At 42.9% G+C, this 18,737-nt stretch overlaps 2 protein-coding genes across 10 annotated transcripts in view; one reads left to right on the forward strand and one right to left on the reverse strand.

The window, feature by feature from the left end:
• Window positions 1–4,809, forward strand: part of DEGS2 (delta 4-desaturase, sphingolipid 2) — an 18,098-nt gene extending 13,289 nt beyond the window's left edge. Inside the window, exon 3 of the mRNA XM_026849652.1 lies at window positions 3,096–4,809. Within this exon, the coding sequence (XP_026705453.1) occupies window positions 3,096–3,239 (144 nt within the window). The 3' untranslated portion in view covers window positions 3,240–4,809. The remainder of the gene's footprint in view (window positions 1–3,095) is intronic.
• A 3,162-nt stretch (window positions 4,810–7,971) lies between these two features.
• Window positions 7,972–18,737, reverse strand: part of EVL (Enah/Vasp-like) — a 134,554-nt gene continuing 123,788 nt past the window's right edge. For 5 of the 9 annotated variants that reach the window (XM_026849389.1, XM_026849386.1, XM_026849387.1 and 2 more), the window contains 7 exons: window positions 16,494–16,554; window positions 14,411–14,477; window positions 12,570–12,636; window positions 12,403–12,465; window positions 10,076–10,142; window positions 9,641–9,698; window positions 7,972–8,580 (listed from right to left, as the gene is read on the reverse strand). In XM_026849389.1, the coding sequence (XP_026705190.1) occupies window positions 8,543–8,580; window positions 9,641–9,698; window positions 10,076–10,142; window positions 12,403–12,465; window positions 12,570–12,636; window positions 14,411–14,477; window positions 16,494–16,554 (421 nt within the window). In that variant the 3' untranslated portion in view covers window positions 7,972–8,542. The remainder of the gene's footprint in view (window positions 8,581–9,640; window positions 9,699–10,075; window positions 10,143–12,402; window positions 12,466–12,569; window positions 12,637–14,410; window positions 14,478–16,493; window positions 16,555–18,737) is intronic. The other 4 variants (XM_026849391.1, XM_026849392.1, XM_026849393.1 and 1 more) reach the window with 3 other exon arrangements.

The following is an 18,737-nucleotide window of genomic DNA, read 5'->3' on the forward strand; positions in this document are numbered from 1 at the left end:
CCTCCCACCCCCCCATATTTTCTGGTAGGTAAGGAGGAGATCATTTTGGTTTACATATGGAGATGCTGAAAGAAATTACAAAAATGAGCTGGTTTTGTTGGGGAAACTTTTGCATAGATCCATTGTAAAAGAGAAATAATTTTAAAATTATTTCCTGCCATGTGATAACAAAATGGGAACATGCACTTAACAAACTTCCTTTTCCAGAAGAAAACCTTTCAGAAGTTCTCCCTCTAATGACATTCATTAAATTTTCCCTTTTTCCCATTCCTTTCTCACAAATATTTTAGTTTATCTGCTCCTCTCCATTGTTTCTGTACATCTCGTACAGTTGTCCTGCCCAGAGCACAGGGACTTTGCCGATGGTGCAAGGGCTGCCCGCCTTCCTGCAAAAGGTGCTGCTGGGCAGAAATTCAAGCACAGCAAAGAACTACTTTGTGTAAGTGTGAGTCACTGTCCTGCAGATGATCTAGGGTAACACACCCCAGTGCAAGCCCCTAGTCATCTCTTGTGGTTTCCATACTGACCTTCTCATTCAGAATGAGTTGCCACCATACTCCGCAGGAAGATGCTAAATGAATGCACTTGGTGAGCAAGCAACTCCTCCACCACCTGATGCTGGTAAGCAGCTTGCCAGCAATGACTGGGCTGCCTGCTTCCAGAATATGGCATGTATCATCTTCTTCAAAATTCACTGCTGGGTATTTTGCTTAATCATCTTAATTATCAAATAATACTTGTATTCTAGGTGTCTGTTTCAAATCTGTAATGCAACTGCAGAATGTGTGTATGGGATATATTTAAGTGCAAGTTTCCAGACCTGCATGTTGTGTCCACCTGAGCTCTTCAGCACTATGCCCAGACAGTACTGCTGCTCATGTTTGCTGAAAGCTACTGGGTTGAACATAGGCTGTTCAATGGCCTCTTCTATGAGCCATTTTTTCCTACTTTGTCACTGTGGTCATGATTAGTTAGCCTTTGGTGCCAGAGGGTACAGCCACTGCCTGAGACATTGTTCCTAGGAGCTGAATTGGTTTCTATGAATCTCCACTTCCATGTGCAAGGGGCAATATAGAAAGGCTTTTTGAAGCCCTCGTAGTGGTCAGAGTTTAACAGGATCAGGAGTTCTGCAGAATAATGTAACTACCTGAGAAAACATGTCTGGTTCAGACCATTGTTTATGTGAGCAAGAAATAGATGGGGGTTCTGAAGAAAAGGGCAATGGTAGACTTGCCATATGAATGTGGCTAGTATCAATGAGGGATGAATTATTGTTGCAAGTCAAAATTCAGGCAGAACTTCTAAACTGGAGGTAGGAGGGAAGGTCTGTAAGCAGCAGTGTGCTAGGGAATGACCATGTCAGATCTGGAGTGAAGCTTTTGGGGCTGGGTATCTGAGACCCTCTTTGTGTTTGCATAAGGCCTCGTTAGTGGCTTTCATTCAAGGGAGTCAAGGGAGCTTACTGTATAAATTGTCCTCCCTCTCATCTTCTGGCTATTTCAATTACCCAGCTGGGAAAGGGAGGATACAGAACCCAGATTAAATTATTTGACTGTGGTTACAGGAGGAGTGCAGGGAACTAAATCTGCATCTCCAGAGAGCTTAACTGGTTCCTGGAAATCACCCTTCTTCCAGTCATTAACAAATATCTTTAAGGGGAAATGCTGATATTGTCTGAATCCTATTGAAAATGAACCACAGTCAAAGTGCAGACCAACACTTTAAAGCGGGATATAGGGAATTATTAGGATGTCAGAATTAGTAGGAACTCAGTGAAAGGCAGAATACAGTCGAACCTGAACTGAATCTTCCACCTCCTACACAGCACTACCATGCCACGAGCACAGGGAGCGCATAGGGGCTGAGGTGCAGAGGTAAAAGACCTTAATTAAGTTTGTACGTTACCCAAACTACCTCACAGGGAAGTGTCAGGAAGCTGAATTAACGAGGTAACTAGCAGTCAGCCATACTGGTTTATAGTTTAACTTTTGCTAGGATTCTTACCTTTTCACATACAGTCAAAATTCTGTGTTAAGTTTCCACCGTTACACCTCAGATGCTGATGAAACTCTCCTCACTGATGACAATTACTGTGTAACCATTTTGCTCTTCACTGGAAGGCTGTACTGTGCTCAGCATAACTGGTTTTAAAATTCTGCAGGGTTTTTAAAGAGAGAAGTCATGCTGTCCAGCAAGACAAACTACTCTAGAATAGAGCTTTGTTTGTCTAGGAGGTGGAGCTGTAATAAAACTATGCCCAAGCAGTTTATGTACAATAGTTAACAGACTCTGCTGCTTCATAAGTGTGTTCAAAAAACAGAGCATCTAGCTGGAGCAGGGTCTACTGGTAACTTGGGAATCCTCATAGTCCTCTGAACCTCCCAGGTTTAAAATCTCTTTGTCCTCTGGGACTGCCACTCCCACTGCAAGCATCACACCCGATCATGCACAGTGCTTCTCTGATGGCAACAGTCTTAAGACTTGGGAATTTGTAACACAGATTAAATTTTGGTAGAGTGGTGATCAAATAATGAATCTTGCAGCATTTTTGCACTAGGCTGAGGAGAATGATCAGCCCTTGCAATTTCCTCCGCCTGCTGGAGGAACTCAACTCTCAGATTTGCATCATGGTAGCAGAATGGAGGAAAGAAAACAAAGCGTAGGCAAGGATGTGTCTGGCATTTTCTGAATTGGTATTTCTCTCCTACCTGGAACCCTAGGCAGATGAGTGCTATGAATGGCGAACAGGGCTTTAAATGCAGTGTGTTGGAGTCTTGGCAATTTATAAAGAGGATTAGTCATTTCATTGTGGAGATCCCTCCACCTCCGAAATGAGAGGAAATAGTTCTGACTGAAGGCAGCAATCCATCATCTTTCAAATTCTGACATTGTGAGGCAAAACTTACATCAGGAATCTGCTAAGAAGTATCTAAATGTATTTAAGTACATCTCATTTGGCTGAACTTCAGAAGCTCACAGGCAGTAACAAGTAACTTCAGGTTGTGGCTGTGCTATCAGATCTGAATGTGAAGACTGAAACATACCCCAACGCGGTGCAGCTAAACAGCTCGTTCTCTCTCTTCTTCTTCTTCCAGGTGAAGAAGATTGCAGCAGAATATTACGATAACCTCCCACATCACCAGTCCTGGATTCGAGTTCTGTGGGACTTTGTTTTTGATGACACTATTGGTCCTTACTCAAGGGTTAAGAGACTATATGAGCTGGCAAAAGAAAGCTAATGGACTAGCTCTGCCAGCTGCATTGGTGTTTTAGTCATTTGAATGACTTTAGTTTTCTGCAGAAGTAGAAGGATGTTTGTGTGTGCTGAATTAGCATTGGTGTGTGCTCCTTAGACCAAAGGATGAGTGTGAAAATGAAGCAATTGGATGCACTATTTTAGACTATTGATACTTTTTAATAAAGGATATTTGTGTATGTAACCCTGAGAAACTAGATTATGTGAACCTTTGGTCTAGGCTTAGAATTAACTTCCTGGGCCACATGTGCCTGAGTTTTGGCCTGGTCTGTAATGGAGAATGGTTGGTGAATGTATGTGTGAGTGTGTGTGTGTGTGTGTGTGTGTGTGTGTGTGTGTAGTTTAGGACTGTTTTCATGCCAGATTAGATGTAGATGCTCTGCGTGCACAGGACTCTGAAAGCAGGGAGAACTGGCACTCAGTGGTAAATGATACTTTCTGGAGGACACAAGGGTGCCTTTAGCTCAATGGCTTGTCTAATCTAATATCTTCTGATAATTGCTGGTAGCGGAGATTTTGTACATGCAATGGAATATGTGTATATTTTTGTACATTTGTATCATTATTTTAGTAGCTGCTGTTTAACCTTTATTCCAGGGCTTTGTCTAACCTTTTCTGAATGTATTTCTGTTCTTATGATCTAATACTCAGTGTAGCTAACTGGCAAAACTGAACTGTGGCATGGAGAAACCCTTCCATTAGTCTTCCATTCGCTGCCTGATTAGCAGCATGGATGTGCCCCTGGAGGAACTTAGTCCTTCCTCACTCACCTTTTCAACAGTATTCATAACTTCATGTTTCTCATCCTTTTCCCCGCTGTAAGTCCTTCTGGGAATGGAAAGGTTCTAGTTTTAGTTGCTGCTTGCTGAAGTTGTTAATATTCCTGATCACCTTTCTTAGTCTTTTCTATATTATAACCCTTTCTGCACACAGGAGTTAGGAGTATGTGTCAGTGAAGGCAAGGACATGTTATGGTGATATTTGTTTCTAATTGCTTTCAGAATAATTGTAAATTTTTCCTGTCATGTAAGAGGCACTGACTTGATGTTTGGAAAGCACATGATACTCCAGGTGTATAAAAGTTGCTACTGATGGTGTTAAGGGGCTATACCTGAAACATGGAGCTGGGATTGTTTCTCTCCCTACGTGTCTTACTTTGTGCTGTTGCCATTAACCTTCATCTTTCATTTTTACCCACTGGAATAGTTAAATCTTCCTGCCTGTCCTTTCCAACTATAAACTTCTGGCTATCCTCAATAATTCTGTATCATCAAAAACCTTAATCATCGTATCTTTCTCCAAGCAGAACAGTATCTTGGAAGTCAGACGTTCAGATGCTGTCAGTTAAGTTCACTCCACCCTGGAAAGATGACAACTTATTTCTGTCCTTACTAAGCAGTTAAAAGAGAGACTTATAAATGTCCTCTTATACTGTAGCCCTCTAACAGGTTTTTTGTTTGTTTGTTTTCTTCTGTAAATCCATGTCTGTAACAAAGAAAAGGATTACTGTGCGTTCTTGTTGGTCCCTCAAAGTATGCTATGAGACCTGGAAAACCTGATTTCCTCAATAAACAGAATTTCGTTCCATTTTGTTTCTTCCTTCTACAGCACTGGATCCAGTGAGTCAGTCTGTCCATTCACTAGCCTGGCACACCAGGCAGCTGAGCTAGCCTGCTGCAATTTGTGTTCCTTCTCCTCCACTTCCCCTTCCATTCTTCTCATCCATCTGATTTTGGCAGTTGGGTAAATATCCAGGTTTGCTCAGTAGTGCAACATCCTTTGTGATGCAGGGGCTGAATACCAGTTCCTTCACAGATACTGTTTTGGTCCATGTGTAGTGCTTCTGGAAAAGAAGTTGAAGAATAGGGCTTCTTCTGACACTTCAGACTTCATTGGTTCTTCAGTAAAGGACATGTTATGCCTTAAATATTAAAGCCTCTTTTCTCCTGAAGAGGCTTTGGTGTAGGAACCTCCATTAACTTCTTTGTATCAGTGCTCACGTCAGGAAGCTTCAGTTGTTTATTAATTTACTTCAGTGCTGCTGGCACTCCACAATCACGTATTCAAGTTCTTGCGTCCTTAGCAAGCTGTTCCTCAACTCTCTTGGCCAACTTAGCATGTTAATATAAAAACCATAATAAAGATTATGCTATCTTCCTCAACATGACTATTGTCCTCCTCTATGGTGAGTGACCATTCTATAGTTCCCTTACTCAGCAGTTCCAGGACGCAGTCACCTCTGTGATCTATAGATTACTAGCCTAGCCCGACAGAGGCTGTGGTGTAAACAGAGGGTAACCAAAATTGGCAGCTACTTCTTATCCTGCCTCCTATCGGTCCTAGCTTGCTTTGCTTGGGCAGCCCCACTGCCCTCCTCTGCACTCTCTCTCACCTCAGCGGGAATTTGAAGTGTGTGGAAGCCTGGTGCCTGCAGATGTGTGGTGTAAGCTGAGTTTCAATGTATGTGGGTGCTGCTGGAGAAGGCTGTGATCCTGTCCTCTCCATTGGCACTTGTCCTTGCCACTACCAGTAATGTTGGCAGAAGGGGTTATTTTGTAACCACAGGGCATATGGGTCTGGGTTAAAAGTACATTAGGGCTATATATAGTTTTATTCTCTTTGCTTAAAAATTAATCCAGATCTCCGTCATTGTTTGGCCACACTAATGCCCTGGCAAGAGGAGATAGGAGGAACAAATAGCTATATGATAGATCAGAGTGGAGGTTAATGCCCCCTTTGATTTCCGCCATGTAAAATGTCTGTGGCCTGCCCTGTTGCAGCAGCTCAACAAGCCCAGCGTGAAGGGACACCCTTCTCTACAGAGGCAACAGGCAAACTGAATTAGTGCCTGGGAGGGGGAAAATCCTCCGGCAGTGCCACTACTGCAAATAAACCTCCCAGCGCATCCCTGTCACTGGAGCTGAAAGCTGGGAACCAGCAGGGCACTAGTGATGCCAGGACTGCTCCCCTGCCCCTACCAGCCAACCTTCCCCTTCCACCCCCATGCACCTTGCTCCCATAGCTATTAAGTAAACTTCAGCTTATTATATCTTAATTATACAGGGCCTCCAAAGGTAGAAGAAGAAAGTAAGAAAAGCTCATTTACAGCTGATGTTAACAGAGGGGCACACCATACCCAGGCTGTACACTCTGCCTGAATTACAGTGTGATTATTACTGACCTTAGGCATAATGCCACATTCCAAGGGAAAATATGAACCGTGCCAGGCCCAAACTTCCTGAAGCTTAATTAAGATTATGGGAAAGTTTCACAGAATGGTTGTGATCATCTGAGAGGCAGCAGTTTTGAAAATGACTTGCCATTGTCAAGGTAGGCCATTAAATGGGTTTATAATTAAGAAATGCATGAGCTACTACTGTATGAGATTTATGCAACAGAGCATTATAATCTTTGCTGTTACTGATGCTTGTCTTCCTACAGGAAAGGGTTCCTTCTCCTGGTCCTGGGGTTGTTGTCTTATGGTGCACATCAATGTCTTCCTACTTTAGTTCCCATGTGGAAATCTTACCCCCACTGTTTAACCTGTCTCTTGCCTTCTGCTGGCATTAAACAGCTAACAGACATCAGGCTCAGTCAGCTCACTTTCTCCCATTTCTCCTGTATTTAATCTACTCTATCACACACTGTAAAGAAGATTTTTCTAAAAGGCAGATTGGGTTGCTTTGCAGAGTGCTGAAGGACAGCCCCACGCTCTCCAAGCCAAAGTGGGTAACACTTCACAATGACCTGCAAAGCACACCCCAGCCCACCTCTTCTCCTGGGGCTCTTGTTTCTGGCAGGCAGCCCCTGGAGATGCAAGCAAGGGGACAGCCACAGACTCCCCTGGGCTGCTGCACCAGGCGCTACTCTTAAAACCATTCCTGTGGGCTGGCTTTTGAAACAAAATCATCAGGAAGGCCTGAAGCAAAGCAGGGGGCTTGGAAGATAATTGACAGATTTCAATAGCGGAACTCCAATCTCTTGCCTTTTGCACAGAGTTGTCAAGAAGATGGTATCAAGACTGCTGCCACGTAAAGCTTGAGCCAAACTAAATCAAGCAGAAATTCCTAAGATTGCAGTAGTGGAAACAATGGCTCTAAAAAAAAAATAAATTGTATGACCTGAAAGATAGGACCAGGTGTGCGCTGTGAAGTGTTCAGCGTCCTGAACTCCTACCTTTGACTTCCCTTTTCAAGAAATAAAGCTCAGACCTGCACAGCTTTAACAAATGAAATGTGAGATTTCAGCTTGCATCCTCCTAATGCCTTTGGTAGCCTTGTTCTGCATAAATATCTCCTTTTTATTTCCTGAAAGCCCTTACAAGTGCAGGTGATGGGACCTGGCTTTTTTTTCAGTGATGGCAGAAGATGCAGTGGGACAGTTAGTTATGACCCGAGAGGAGCCGTAAGCCACTGTCCTTCACTGACTTTGGCAAAAAGCTGCTGAGGTTGCAACACTGACTACAGGAGGTGGTGCTCAGCTGGTGATGTGAGGAGGGCTGGGCAGGTGAGAGCCACATCTCCCTGTAAAAGAAGGCAGAGCTGTTGCCACTGCACCAGCCCCAAGAGGCTCAGGCTCTCTCTTCATGCTCTGCAGTGCTGGCCAGGCAGAGCTGCCACCCCATGGTGGCTCTCAGTCACCTTCCTCTCGTAGTCAACCTAAGTGACATAAAAGTGCAGGAGCTCAAGGGATGAATGAAACAAAGAAAGGCAGGACCATGTGGACAATAAACAGTTTATTACCAATATGAACACAGATACTGTGATGCACTGACGTACCATTTTTTTATATTGTGATAACTCTGAGACAAAGAACTTGTTGGCTGACAACTAACATGTCTCTGTTTCTTCTGGTGATGCCACAATACATTTCTGTTGGCAAAGGATCTTCATTTACATTGCAGACTACTAGTAAAATTACTTTGAAGTCATCTATCAAAAGCAAATGGTTCACGTGTGTTCTTATCTACTACTAAAAAGAAAGGTAATACATTTAAATAAGCAAATACAAAATACAAAAAAGGCTGACAAATCCAATGTGCAGTGTCAGATGAAATCTAAAAAATCCAGAAATTTAAAATTTAATATTCTTTAGATTAAGACTTTTAAAATGAAGCGAATCCAAGGCAGCAGCAAGCTTCAAAGTGTGCTGAGTCTGCTAATAAAAAGGGTATAAGAACAAAGACAGTGCCGGTGTCCTCTCTCACCATCTTGCATGACCTTGGTACACTTAGAAATGATCCAATCTTCCTAGCATTCTTAGTACCGTCCAAATGCTTTGCAATCATTATGTTGTACTGATTCTACTCAACTCCTGCCGTATGGCTAGAAAACCAAACCAGAAAGTTAATGCATAACGTTATACCCAGTGTGATGGAAAATGCTAAGAATAGAGGTTGCAGAAAGTACGCGCTGGTAAAAGGATGAGTGGAGGGTAAAAGGATGAGTAAGGGTAAGCAGTCAGCTGTTTGCTTGCAAACTGCAGTACTGGTTTAAGAAGTTGCATCTGTGGTTTATGTGAATGTCTTAATTTGCACTGGAATGAACTAGGGAGGCTTTGAGGGCCAAGCTGCTGGGACAGTAGCATACAGGCGAGGGTCTCCTCAACTGCAAACTGCTCCGAGGTTTTGTGAGCACACAGGTCTGGGGCAAGGGCACAGGGAATGAATTTTAGCTGTTTTACAGTCTCCTCTTTTTCCCCTTCTGTGTCAATCTAAGATGGGGCGTGCAGGGTGTGGACATGCATCTTCATACAGCCTAACGTGGGCTTCATATAGGTATTTTGCTACGCATTTCAGTAATGGCCCTGAAAAATACATTTAGTCATATATTGCAGAACAATCTATTTAAAAAATACTGATACATTTAGTACAGCTGTTATACTTTTCAATGAATTATAAAAATACATGTCTATTTGGAAATCTGTAATTGAGTGAAGGTCTGAAATAGCTCTTCAAGCACAGGAAGCCTACAGAAGATGCTTGGGAAGGATTTTCAGTTTGGTACCTTTGTCCCCTTTTCATCCCCGACCTGTGTGGCTGGCTAGGTACAAGCAATTTCACACTCCCTGACTGCGATAAATTGACGTGTCACGGGCTACAGGCAGGCCCTTTCTCACCCTCCCACCTGTGAGAAACACTGGCCAGTGAACTTCTCACAGGTTGGGGGTGAAAATACTTGTCAACAGCATAAAAATAAAGGATGTAAACACAATGTCACGATCAGAGCTCAGATAAGGTAGATGCTTGTTCTTCAAATGTGTATATAAATCAGATCTGCTCAGAGAAGTCTGAAAACACCAGGGAACTCTCTGCAGTTCCTATCATCTTATCTATGGGAAATTAGTCATAAAGATGAGAAAAATAATAATTTTTCTCTTTCTTACCATCAATTATCTCCTCTTTCACTTTGTGTAACTCTCTTACAACTTCCTCCAATATTTCCTGATGAGACAAAACACAAGTCAGCTGCTCAGAATTTCCTTCTAACTGGTGGAAGAAAATGCAAGTTTAACACGGTTGTGCTTGTCCCCCACCTCCACTGACGATCAGAGCCTAGCACTACTAACAGCTATGTCTGCACTCCCAGGCCAAGGATGCAGAAGATGCTGGCATATTTATTTGCACATTTTTGTACAGACATCTTGATCACATAGCAGTGAGATTGTGCTCTCTTGCTGCTCACCAGCTAGCCCTTCTCTAAGCACCTAGTTATAGAGGAAATCAGAAGACTAAACAGCTGTTTTGCTTGTACAGCGCATGCATGGGGGAAAATGGGTAGCTCATCAAATCTCTTAAGTGCAAAAGACTTTTTCACTCACCTGTTTCATTCGATCAAAATCTAAGGCATCCATAGCCACATCATTGCTGCTGCTCACTGGCTTCATCCTTGAGAAATGGAAGAAGAGCATAAAAAAGCCAGTCAGTTCCTTGCAATGCATGCGAAGCTACACCCACCTGATGGTGTGGGTGAAATCCACCCCAGTGCAGGAGCACCCACGCTGGAGTGCTGGACTGGAGGCTCCCTCTTGTGCCACTCAGGAGCGTTTGGCAGCTGGGGAGCAGCACTGCCCCCACTCACACAGCCTGACCTTCAAGATGCTGCTTTCACCTATTGCAGATATATTGGAGGGGGTGCAAAGACTGTGCTGAAACTTTTTTTTTTGGTGTTAGGAGTCTCAATGATTTTAGACTAGAAAATGCTGAGATGTCTTCAGGGGATAAAGCCTGTTTAAAAATGTATTTTATGACAGCATTTGCAATTTGCAAGCTAGGTATCTGGTTTTCTCTCACACTCTGTTTTCTCTACAGCAACCCTGCCTTGGCCACTTAGACTTTAATTGGGTGCTAAAGTAATAGTAGAATACAGGTTAGAAAAATATTGTAGGGAAAACAGTAACCTGTTAATCCTTTCCTTGGAAGGCCTGACTGAGTCAAGTGAAGCTTGCTGATAGCACTGTGAGGGACAGGCACTTCTTTACCCAGAAACAAAACCAATCTGGCCTTAATGACTAGTACACTTGGGTGTTATCAGTGTTCCAGGATGCTGTTAGTCAGTGGGCTGAATTCCGATGATGGCTGATAAAATAAATTAAGGAAGCAGAAGCTGCTTGACCTTCTCTTTTAATCAGTAACTCTAAAACATTTCCAGAGTTCACCATGCTGTATCATTTGTAGAAAAGGCTTCAAATAACTTTGCTATCATCTTTGGGCCCAAACTGGGGGCTGGAGGAGATTCTGCTTGGTCTTGCAACCCTTCCCTGGGAAAATCTTAACATGTGTCCTACCATTTCACAGCTAAACTGGGAGTTAAGACAGATACAAATACCATCCAACTGAACAGGAATGGAAACAGGTCACCGCTGAGAGCTTTTGAAACCTGCCCTGCTCCCCCCACAGAAATCATTCAAGCAAAGACTGAGCAGTATTCCAGCTGTTAAACTAGGAAAGGATTTTTCTCCCACTGAACTTCTCCTCACAGAATGGAATGGCATTGTAGAAGATAGCTGGTGAAAACTTGATGGCTGCTTTAAATAGCCTGTTTCACTCCCATTTGCAAGGAGAAGGAATGGTCCTTCTATATCTGTTTGAAACTCTCACATATTTCCCCAAACCAACGTGTTCCATTGGTTTTAGGAGAGCTGGAGAGACTTTATTTTGCTCTAGTAACAGTGGTGCGTCCCTCCGAATATTTGGGCAGGGCATATTCCAGCATCTTTAAGACAGCAGCAAGTATGTGCAGATAGTTGCCACTGGCAACTTTCTCTATGCAGACTATCAGCACTGTCGTATATTTAACAGTGTAAAATAAGGAATTTCTCTTTGCAGTAAATGCTAAACATACCTACTCCTGTGTTCTACCTCCTTATTCAGCTTATCCATCCATCTCAGTGTCCAGTACTGCAGTAACACTGGTGGTCCTTGACCAGCACTGGAAGGAAGTGTCTCTTTAGCTGTCCAACATCAAACTTTACCTCAGTCTCTGTGGGTAAGAACATGGGTGGTGATACTGCAGCTTGGCTGGTCTGACCAACAGGACTTTTAGAGTCCTACTTTAGGCTTCTTGGCTTTTGACACCTGCCAGCTTCCCATATTTCTGAATGCCTGTCTGTGGCTGGGCCTTTTTACAGCTTGATGTTGTTAACTTACTGCACCAAGCTTTGCTCTCGTTTCTCATGCACTCACTGCAGTTGCATGGATGGAGGAATAACTTCCCTTCTGCCAGCTCTAGGCTCTTCAGATCATTTCTGCCTTTGGTTTTGAATTTCTGCAAGGTTGGACAATGAAAACTTCTCCTATTGGCAGGGTCATCCTGAATCTGCTGTAAAAAGATGCTCCAAAACCTGCCTCCCACATGGCACAGTGCATTGCCAAGCCCATGCTTCCGATTCATGAGCACGGATGCATTAAGCGCTTGATTAAGTGTGATTAAATTCTGTGATGCTTGTGCCCACCTGAGCAGAGGGCTGTTTCCATGGAACAAGCCTTTGACATGACACACTACCTTCACACTTTATGCAGTGACAGACAAAGCAGATTGTAAGAGAATAAGTAAAAGACATGACAGAATATGAACATTAGTGCTGAATGATGGGATTAGCCAAAGGACAAGCCAAGATGGTTAAGAAGCTGGGCTGTTAGCCAGTACCTAGAAGACACGTGGGATTGCGTGGGGCTCTTAGCTTCACAGCTCTTCACCACTGATGGATTTCTACAGCAATGGAATGAAACGAGACATGAGTTGTGCACGTGCCACAGGGACAGCGTGACCATCCTGACTGCTAGCCTGATGCAGGGACCCCTCGTGCAGCTCACCTAGAAAGTAATGAAGATACAGGCTTTTCCACAGAATTGCTCCTTTCCCATGGCTTCTTCCCAGAGTCTGGAAAACAAAAATGAAAAGTTATTGGTTTTTTTTTTTTAACTCTAATGGTAAAAAGATCCTGAAGTTGGTTGTCTTACACAACTACTTTCATTCAGTGAGGATGAATTACTTAGAAAGATCCAGGAAAGCAGGATTGCTGAATGAGTGCAATTGCCTACATTACAGAGAAAGCACTGGCAAGAATCTGCTTAGTGATCCCTTTAATTAGGTATTGCATAGTTGAATGATACTAAAAACACATGGAACTGGGACAATAGGAGGAAGAATGTAAATCACTTCTATGGTGAAGGGACTGGAGCACATGTCATATGGGGAGCAGCTGAGGGAACTGGGGTTGTTTAGTCTGGAGAAGAGGAGGCTGAGGGGAGACCTCATCGCCCTCTACAGCTCCCTGAAAGGAGGTTGCAGAGAGCTGGGGATGAGCCTCTTTAACCAAGTAACAAGTGATAGGGCAAGAGGTAATGGTCTCAAGTTGCGCCAGGGAAGGTTTAGACTGGATATTAGGAAGCATTTCTTTACAGAACAGGTCATTGGGCATTGGAATGGGCTGCCCAGGGAGGTGGTGGTGTCCCCATCCCTGGAGGTGTTTAAGAGTCGGGTCAGCATAGCACTGAGGGATCTGGTGTAGCTGGGAACTGTCAGTGTGAGGTTAATGGTTGGACTGGATGATCTTCAAGGTCTTTCCCAACCTAGACGATTCTGTGATTCTGTGATATTAAGAAATACAGGCTAATTGCTGCAAGGCTTATTTTATTCAGTACAATACTTATTTATATTTTAAGTTAGAAAGTCTTTGTTTTTTTGTCTGCATAGTGGGCAGAAAATGTGGGTTTATCTAAAAAAAGGAAGTGAGACCCTTACTATGCAAATGTCCACATGAATTTATTTAATATTGTCTGTATTTCTAACTCGCAGAACATTCCCAAAAGCTGCATGACATAACCCTTCTTACTGAAAATGCTTACTATCATCCCAGTCTCCTCCTGTGCAAATAGTCAAAAATAAACTGTTTCAGAGACCTGAATAGCACACAACTTCATATACAAGGGTTTGCTCCTCTGTGAGGTCATAAAAAGCTCTTTATAAGAATTATGGGCACTCCCAGGAAATCTCTAGATCTCGTTCCTCATTTACATGCACCTTTCTCCTGGCTTCTTCCCCTTCCCTTGCAAAGCATGCAAATCATGGCTTTGTTCCAAAAGGAAGCTGGAATGGTTAAGTACTCACTCCCTTGAGAGAGATTTCTTTGAGCATGTATGAAAGCCAAGGCTGATGCAAAGATAAATCTGACTGGCTTATAGCTTATCTACTCAGATACAGTTATTTCAACTCATCATAAGAAAAACTATTTTGGGAGCTCCTTAATTTCACCTAGTAACTCTCAAGATCAGGCTTACTGCAACAAGCGACTAGGTTAAGGAAGGATAACAGTTTGAAACCCAAACCCCAACTGTTTAAACCAGGACAGCTACACTACCAAAAATAAAATAATATAGCCTTTCTCTCAGAAGATTTAGGTACACAATGTTGAAGATACAGATCCTGAGCTACACGACTAGATCCCGTTAACTAAACTGGCTGTGTGGTAATTTTCTTGGCTGTGAAGCGTATAAAATCACAATTTCTTGCCAAGTACAGTTTTTTAAACAATAGGTATTTATGAATTTTTCTGTTAGTTACTGCTGCTGCACTCAGAAGTAGGATGAACTGAGTCTAGAGGTGGCGGAGAAGACTGTAAGACAACTACAACACTAGTAGTTCGATTTAATACCTGACGAATTTTGCTGCTGCTGGGTGGGACCTCGTGTACTGGGTGAAGGAGAGGTGCTAGCATCATCCTACAAAGAGAAAAACAGGACATTACTGAATTCTGGGGACAAAGTGAAGAGTCCTCTTCTACCCTGGAGACCAGCTGCAGCACAGGTGCTACAAAAGCAAGTTTCCTTCAAGCATGTCCAACAGGCACTGCTGCCAAGGTGAGGGCTAAAGTACATTTAAACTTTAACCTCTCACCCCCTTTAACATGGTAAAATACATCCTTTTTATTTTTTGCTAATATGGGCATCTTTTCATGATTCCACTCAATCACTCCCATCCCTGTATACAAAACCAGGCTGAATTACCACTCTGAAGTTTTGGCTGCTGTTGTCTAAATACAAACCATACATTTCCCAAATTTAGAAACTCTGTGATAGGGATACTGAGCCATCTGAAGGAACAGTGGGTCAGATCCCAGCTTTTCATCCCAGGACAGCCTGGTATCAGTAAGAGTGGTCCAGGTACTAACAGAATGTAATTAAATCAATCAATACTTCTCCTACGTATAAGATTAAACACTACATCACAGAACTGGACTCTTTTTTTTTTTCTGGGATTTATGTATGAGAGATCATAAAACATTCACCCATATATTTGACATGACAATATTATTTAGCAGCACTCAAAACACAGGCACAACATTAACTGTTAAAAGGAATTGCACCCAGTTTAACAGAAGATACCCCTATCACAAAGTGTACTCAAGACACACATTAAACAGATGTTATCTGAAAAACCTTTCTAAACACTTTGGTGCTATCAAAAAGTTTGATTTGGGATATAAACTAATGCAGTGTTTCAAGGAGAGAGGACAGCAGAGGCTGAATAGTTAGAAGCTAAATGGTGCCTTTCATCTCTGAGTGCATGGTTCAATACCAGCTTTGGGGCAAGGTTAAGAGCAATGGTTGCATAGTGCGTTAATAGGCAAATTCCATCCTTGAAGCATCCCTTGAGGAACATGCAAAAATTAGCTGGTTTTCTCCTTAAAACGGTGCAAAGTGCTTATTCCTGGTCTTGCTACAGACCTTTCAGACTGGGGCAAGACGTACATTTGGTGAATGAATTTCCTACTGAGCAACTCTTACTTTGTTTTTAGAGGGAATCATTCTCTGTATAGGCGCTATGAGGAACACAATATGCTTTATGAAGTTGCAGCTGTGGCAGAGAGCCTTCATGAGGGTACTGGCTAGCAGTGGGAATGCTGTATGAGCAGCACCCCAGAAAAACAGCACATGAGAAGGGACACAGCATAAATCCTGGCCTCTTGAAACTGGAAAGATCTCCCATGCTTTACCACTTCAGTGGGAAAAAAGTGTTTTAACTGCACATTGAACTCAAAATTGCTGCATCAAGTTCAGTGTAAAGACTGAGTCAAATCAAAGCTCTTGTTGAATTGCTTTGTGGACAACATACAGACAGAACAGTTAAAACAAAAATGAATCAAAGTTCCCCAGATTCCATCTCATTTCACTGTAGGTATCATGAACACATATTTTAACTTTTGAATGGTCTAACGGTTAATACACTGTTTCTCCTTCACCTCCCCAGAGACATGTTTTATGTGCACTCTGGGGTCTGAAGTGAGCTGATTCTCGCTTTGCATGGAGGCTGGCAATCCAAAGTTATACCACATGGCTGATGATACACTTCAGCTTCACTGAAGCTGCAAATTTAAAATAAGAAACATGAACTTGATCTCAAGTTGATTTGCCAAAATGTTCAATGCACCTTCTTAAGGGGCAAGAATCTACTGTACCCTACAACACTCAGATCAGACCTTGAGAAAATGCCTGTGAACATGGTTTGGATGATACCTCACCTATGAATAAGGCAGCAATTCTTGTCTATAGGGTGCTGTTCCCCAGAAAGGTGGAAGCAGTTACATTTAGCTTTTGACTGAATGCGCAAATCTATTCCTGGATCAGCAGTGCTTGTCACTGCCTGCCACACACAGTGAATGAGCACAGGACTTTGGCTTGCAAGGCAGCACATCAACATATTTGCAAGAGCACAACAGTGAGGAGTCTTTCACTTACATTTTGGCTTTCCTCTTCCTTTTTGTCAGCTGGCTTGTCTGACTGCGACGCTGCTTTCCTCCTTTTCAAAGGAACATGAGATAGAACACACAGTCAGCCCCCTAAAAACACATCCTCCATGTGGGAAGGCTGATTCAGGCTCTGGTGGGATTTATTATTTACTTAGGTCATCCTAGCGAATGCAACAAATGGATGTATTTGGTTGTGTAGGATTGGGGTGGAGGTGAGGAATCCAGACCTCAGCAATATGACTCGGGGAGAGGGTCAATACTATAAGGTGGTGTTTAACAGAGGAATTCAGGGTGCAGAGCACAAGGAAATATGTTGAAGCAGAGGAAGGAAGCGCAGCTGGTTATGTAACTGGGTGAGAAAGGGATGGCTTCTCTCTAGGGCTCAGGAAGTGCTGGGTCCTCTGTCCCACATAAGAGAAACAACCCAAATACCCCCAAGGGGTTTCTGAGAACGAACCCAACCTCCCCAGGTGGCTCAGGGGGGTATTTTAGTGATGACACTTCACAGTCAGCTCCAATATAATTTTGCCACCTGTCCTGTGTCCTCTCATCTCCCACCAAGAGAAAGGGCTGTAGCAGTGCTCCCATGTGATGGGAAGACAGTCAGAAAAGCCCTTCAACCCCAGGAAAGATCAGGCACCATTTCTACTCAGCCAAGACCCCAGCTCCCTCGAGGGCAGGAAAGCTCTGGCTGGAGACCAGGAGCCAGGAATCGAGTGCACCAGCCTGGGTTTTCAAGTGCCTTTGAGGAGTGACAGGAGATTACTGCTGTCTCAAATCCATTTCAAAGGCAGCAGAGGTCCTGGGCCCTGTAGTCTCAGGACTGGCAGTGTTGGTGGTGCCTTAAGAAGCTGAGCACAGACCTGAGACCCTCACTCTGTCCTGCTTCCCAAGGAGAGGCAAAACTCTCCGAGAAGCAAGTGGCAAAGAGCTGCAATCCATCCACTGGAGCAATTGGACACAAGAGTAAACAAAGATGTTGGTTGTTTATCTTTCAAGAACGCATGGTAAAACTTCTTGGGTGTTAGCCCCACTGGCTGAAGAAAAGAAAACCAAATTGTTGATTTTCAAGCCTTATTTAGGGTCTAAACAGTATTCAAGTGCGTCAGGTACTGATTCTCTAGACATCCAATTTCCCATTTTAGACATTTAAGGGAACTGCAGCTGTAGTCTCCACATAGATTTTGGTTGTGATGATTTTTATCCTTATCCACCTGTGAATACCACCCTTAGCAGATGTTTTTTCAAACAACAATATGACAGGTTTTTCATTTAGTCTTCCTTCCGAAGTGGACAAAATTAATCACACAGAAGAAAACAGTAGGCCCAAGTGGTGCTTAGAAATGCTTCTGAGTTTTGAAACACTGCCACAAGTTTGTGAAAGGATTTTTTTTCATATCACTGGCAAAAGGAAACCCTCACTTGATACACAAATTGGAGGATTTGATTTGACAAAAAACCAGAGCAGTAAAATATGCATGTGTTTGTAGGACACTGGTCTGTGGAAATTATTTTCAGATATTTAATTGCATTACTAATTTTATTAGACCAGTAATAATTTTTATAGTCTTTCTCCAATATTTACTTGATTCTTCTGAGGAAAAGAGGTTATAATGATTACAAACCTGAGCAAGGAAAATATTTAACTGGGTGAGAGACCAGTGTTAGATTGATGTCCTCCAGCAAACTTAACTGGGCTGGAAAGGTAGTCATTTGTGAGATGGTTCATTATTCTGCTTGCACTTCAATCCTGAAGCAAAGGGCTGCTCTCACAGGGGCCACTAAATCTAGAGAGTCGTATTTTATACCACCTAAGCTCTCAGAATCATTTTCCTCTGTTACTTACCCAGCATTGGACACATTCCCTGTTTCTGAGCATGTGGTTTTCTGCTCAGAAAAGGGCTCCTGAGATCCCATGCTCATCACTCAGTAATTCCTGTATTGAACAGGCTCAGTTTAAAAAACATCTTTTTTACCTCCTGGTTGCTAATTCGGTAAGTGCAACCTGAAACGTAGTGCCAGGTTCTTTCCTTTCTCTATGTCATCACATGCAGCCAAAAGAAGTCCTCTGTATCAGTTTAACAGCATGTGCCCAGATTGCACCCTTGACTGATGCTTGTGTATTTCCAATGACTTCCATGGCTTTGTGAAGCAAAATTTAGGAGACAATTCTGTTGCTATCAACTCCCTGGGAAAGGATTTGCAGCTCAATTATTTTCAGAGTAGAGGCAGC

The sequence above is a fragment of the Athene cunicularia genome (assembly GCF_003259725.1).
Source record: "Athene cunicularia isolate RWA chromosome 5 unlocalized genomic scaffold, athCun1 chr5_part1, whole genome shotgun sequence".
Classification (NCBI taxonomy): domain Eukaryota; kingdom Metazoa; phylum Chordata; class Aves; order Strigiformes; family Strigidae; genus Athene; species Athene cunicularia.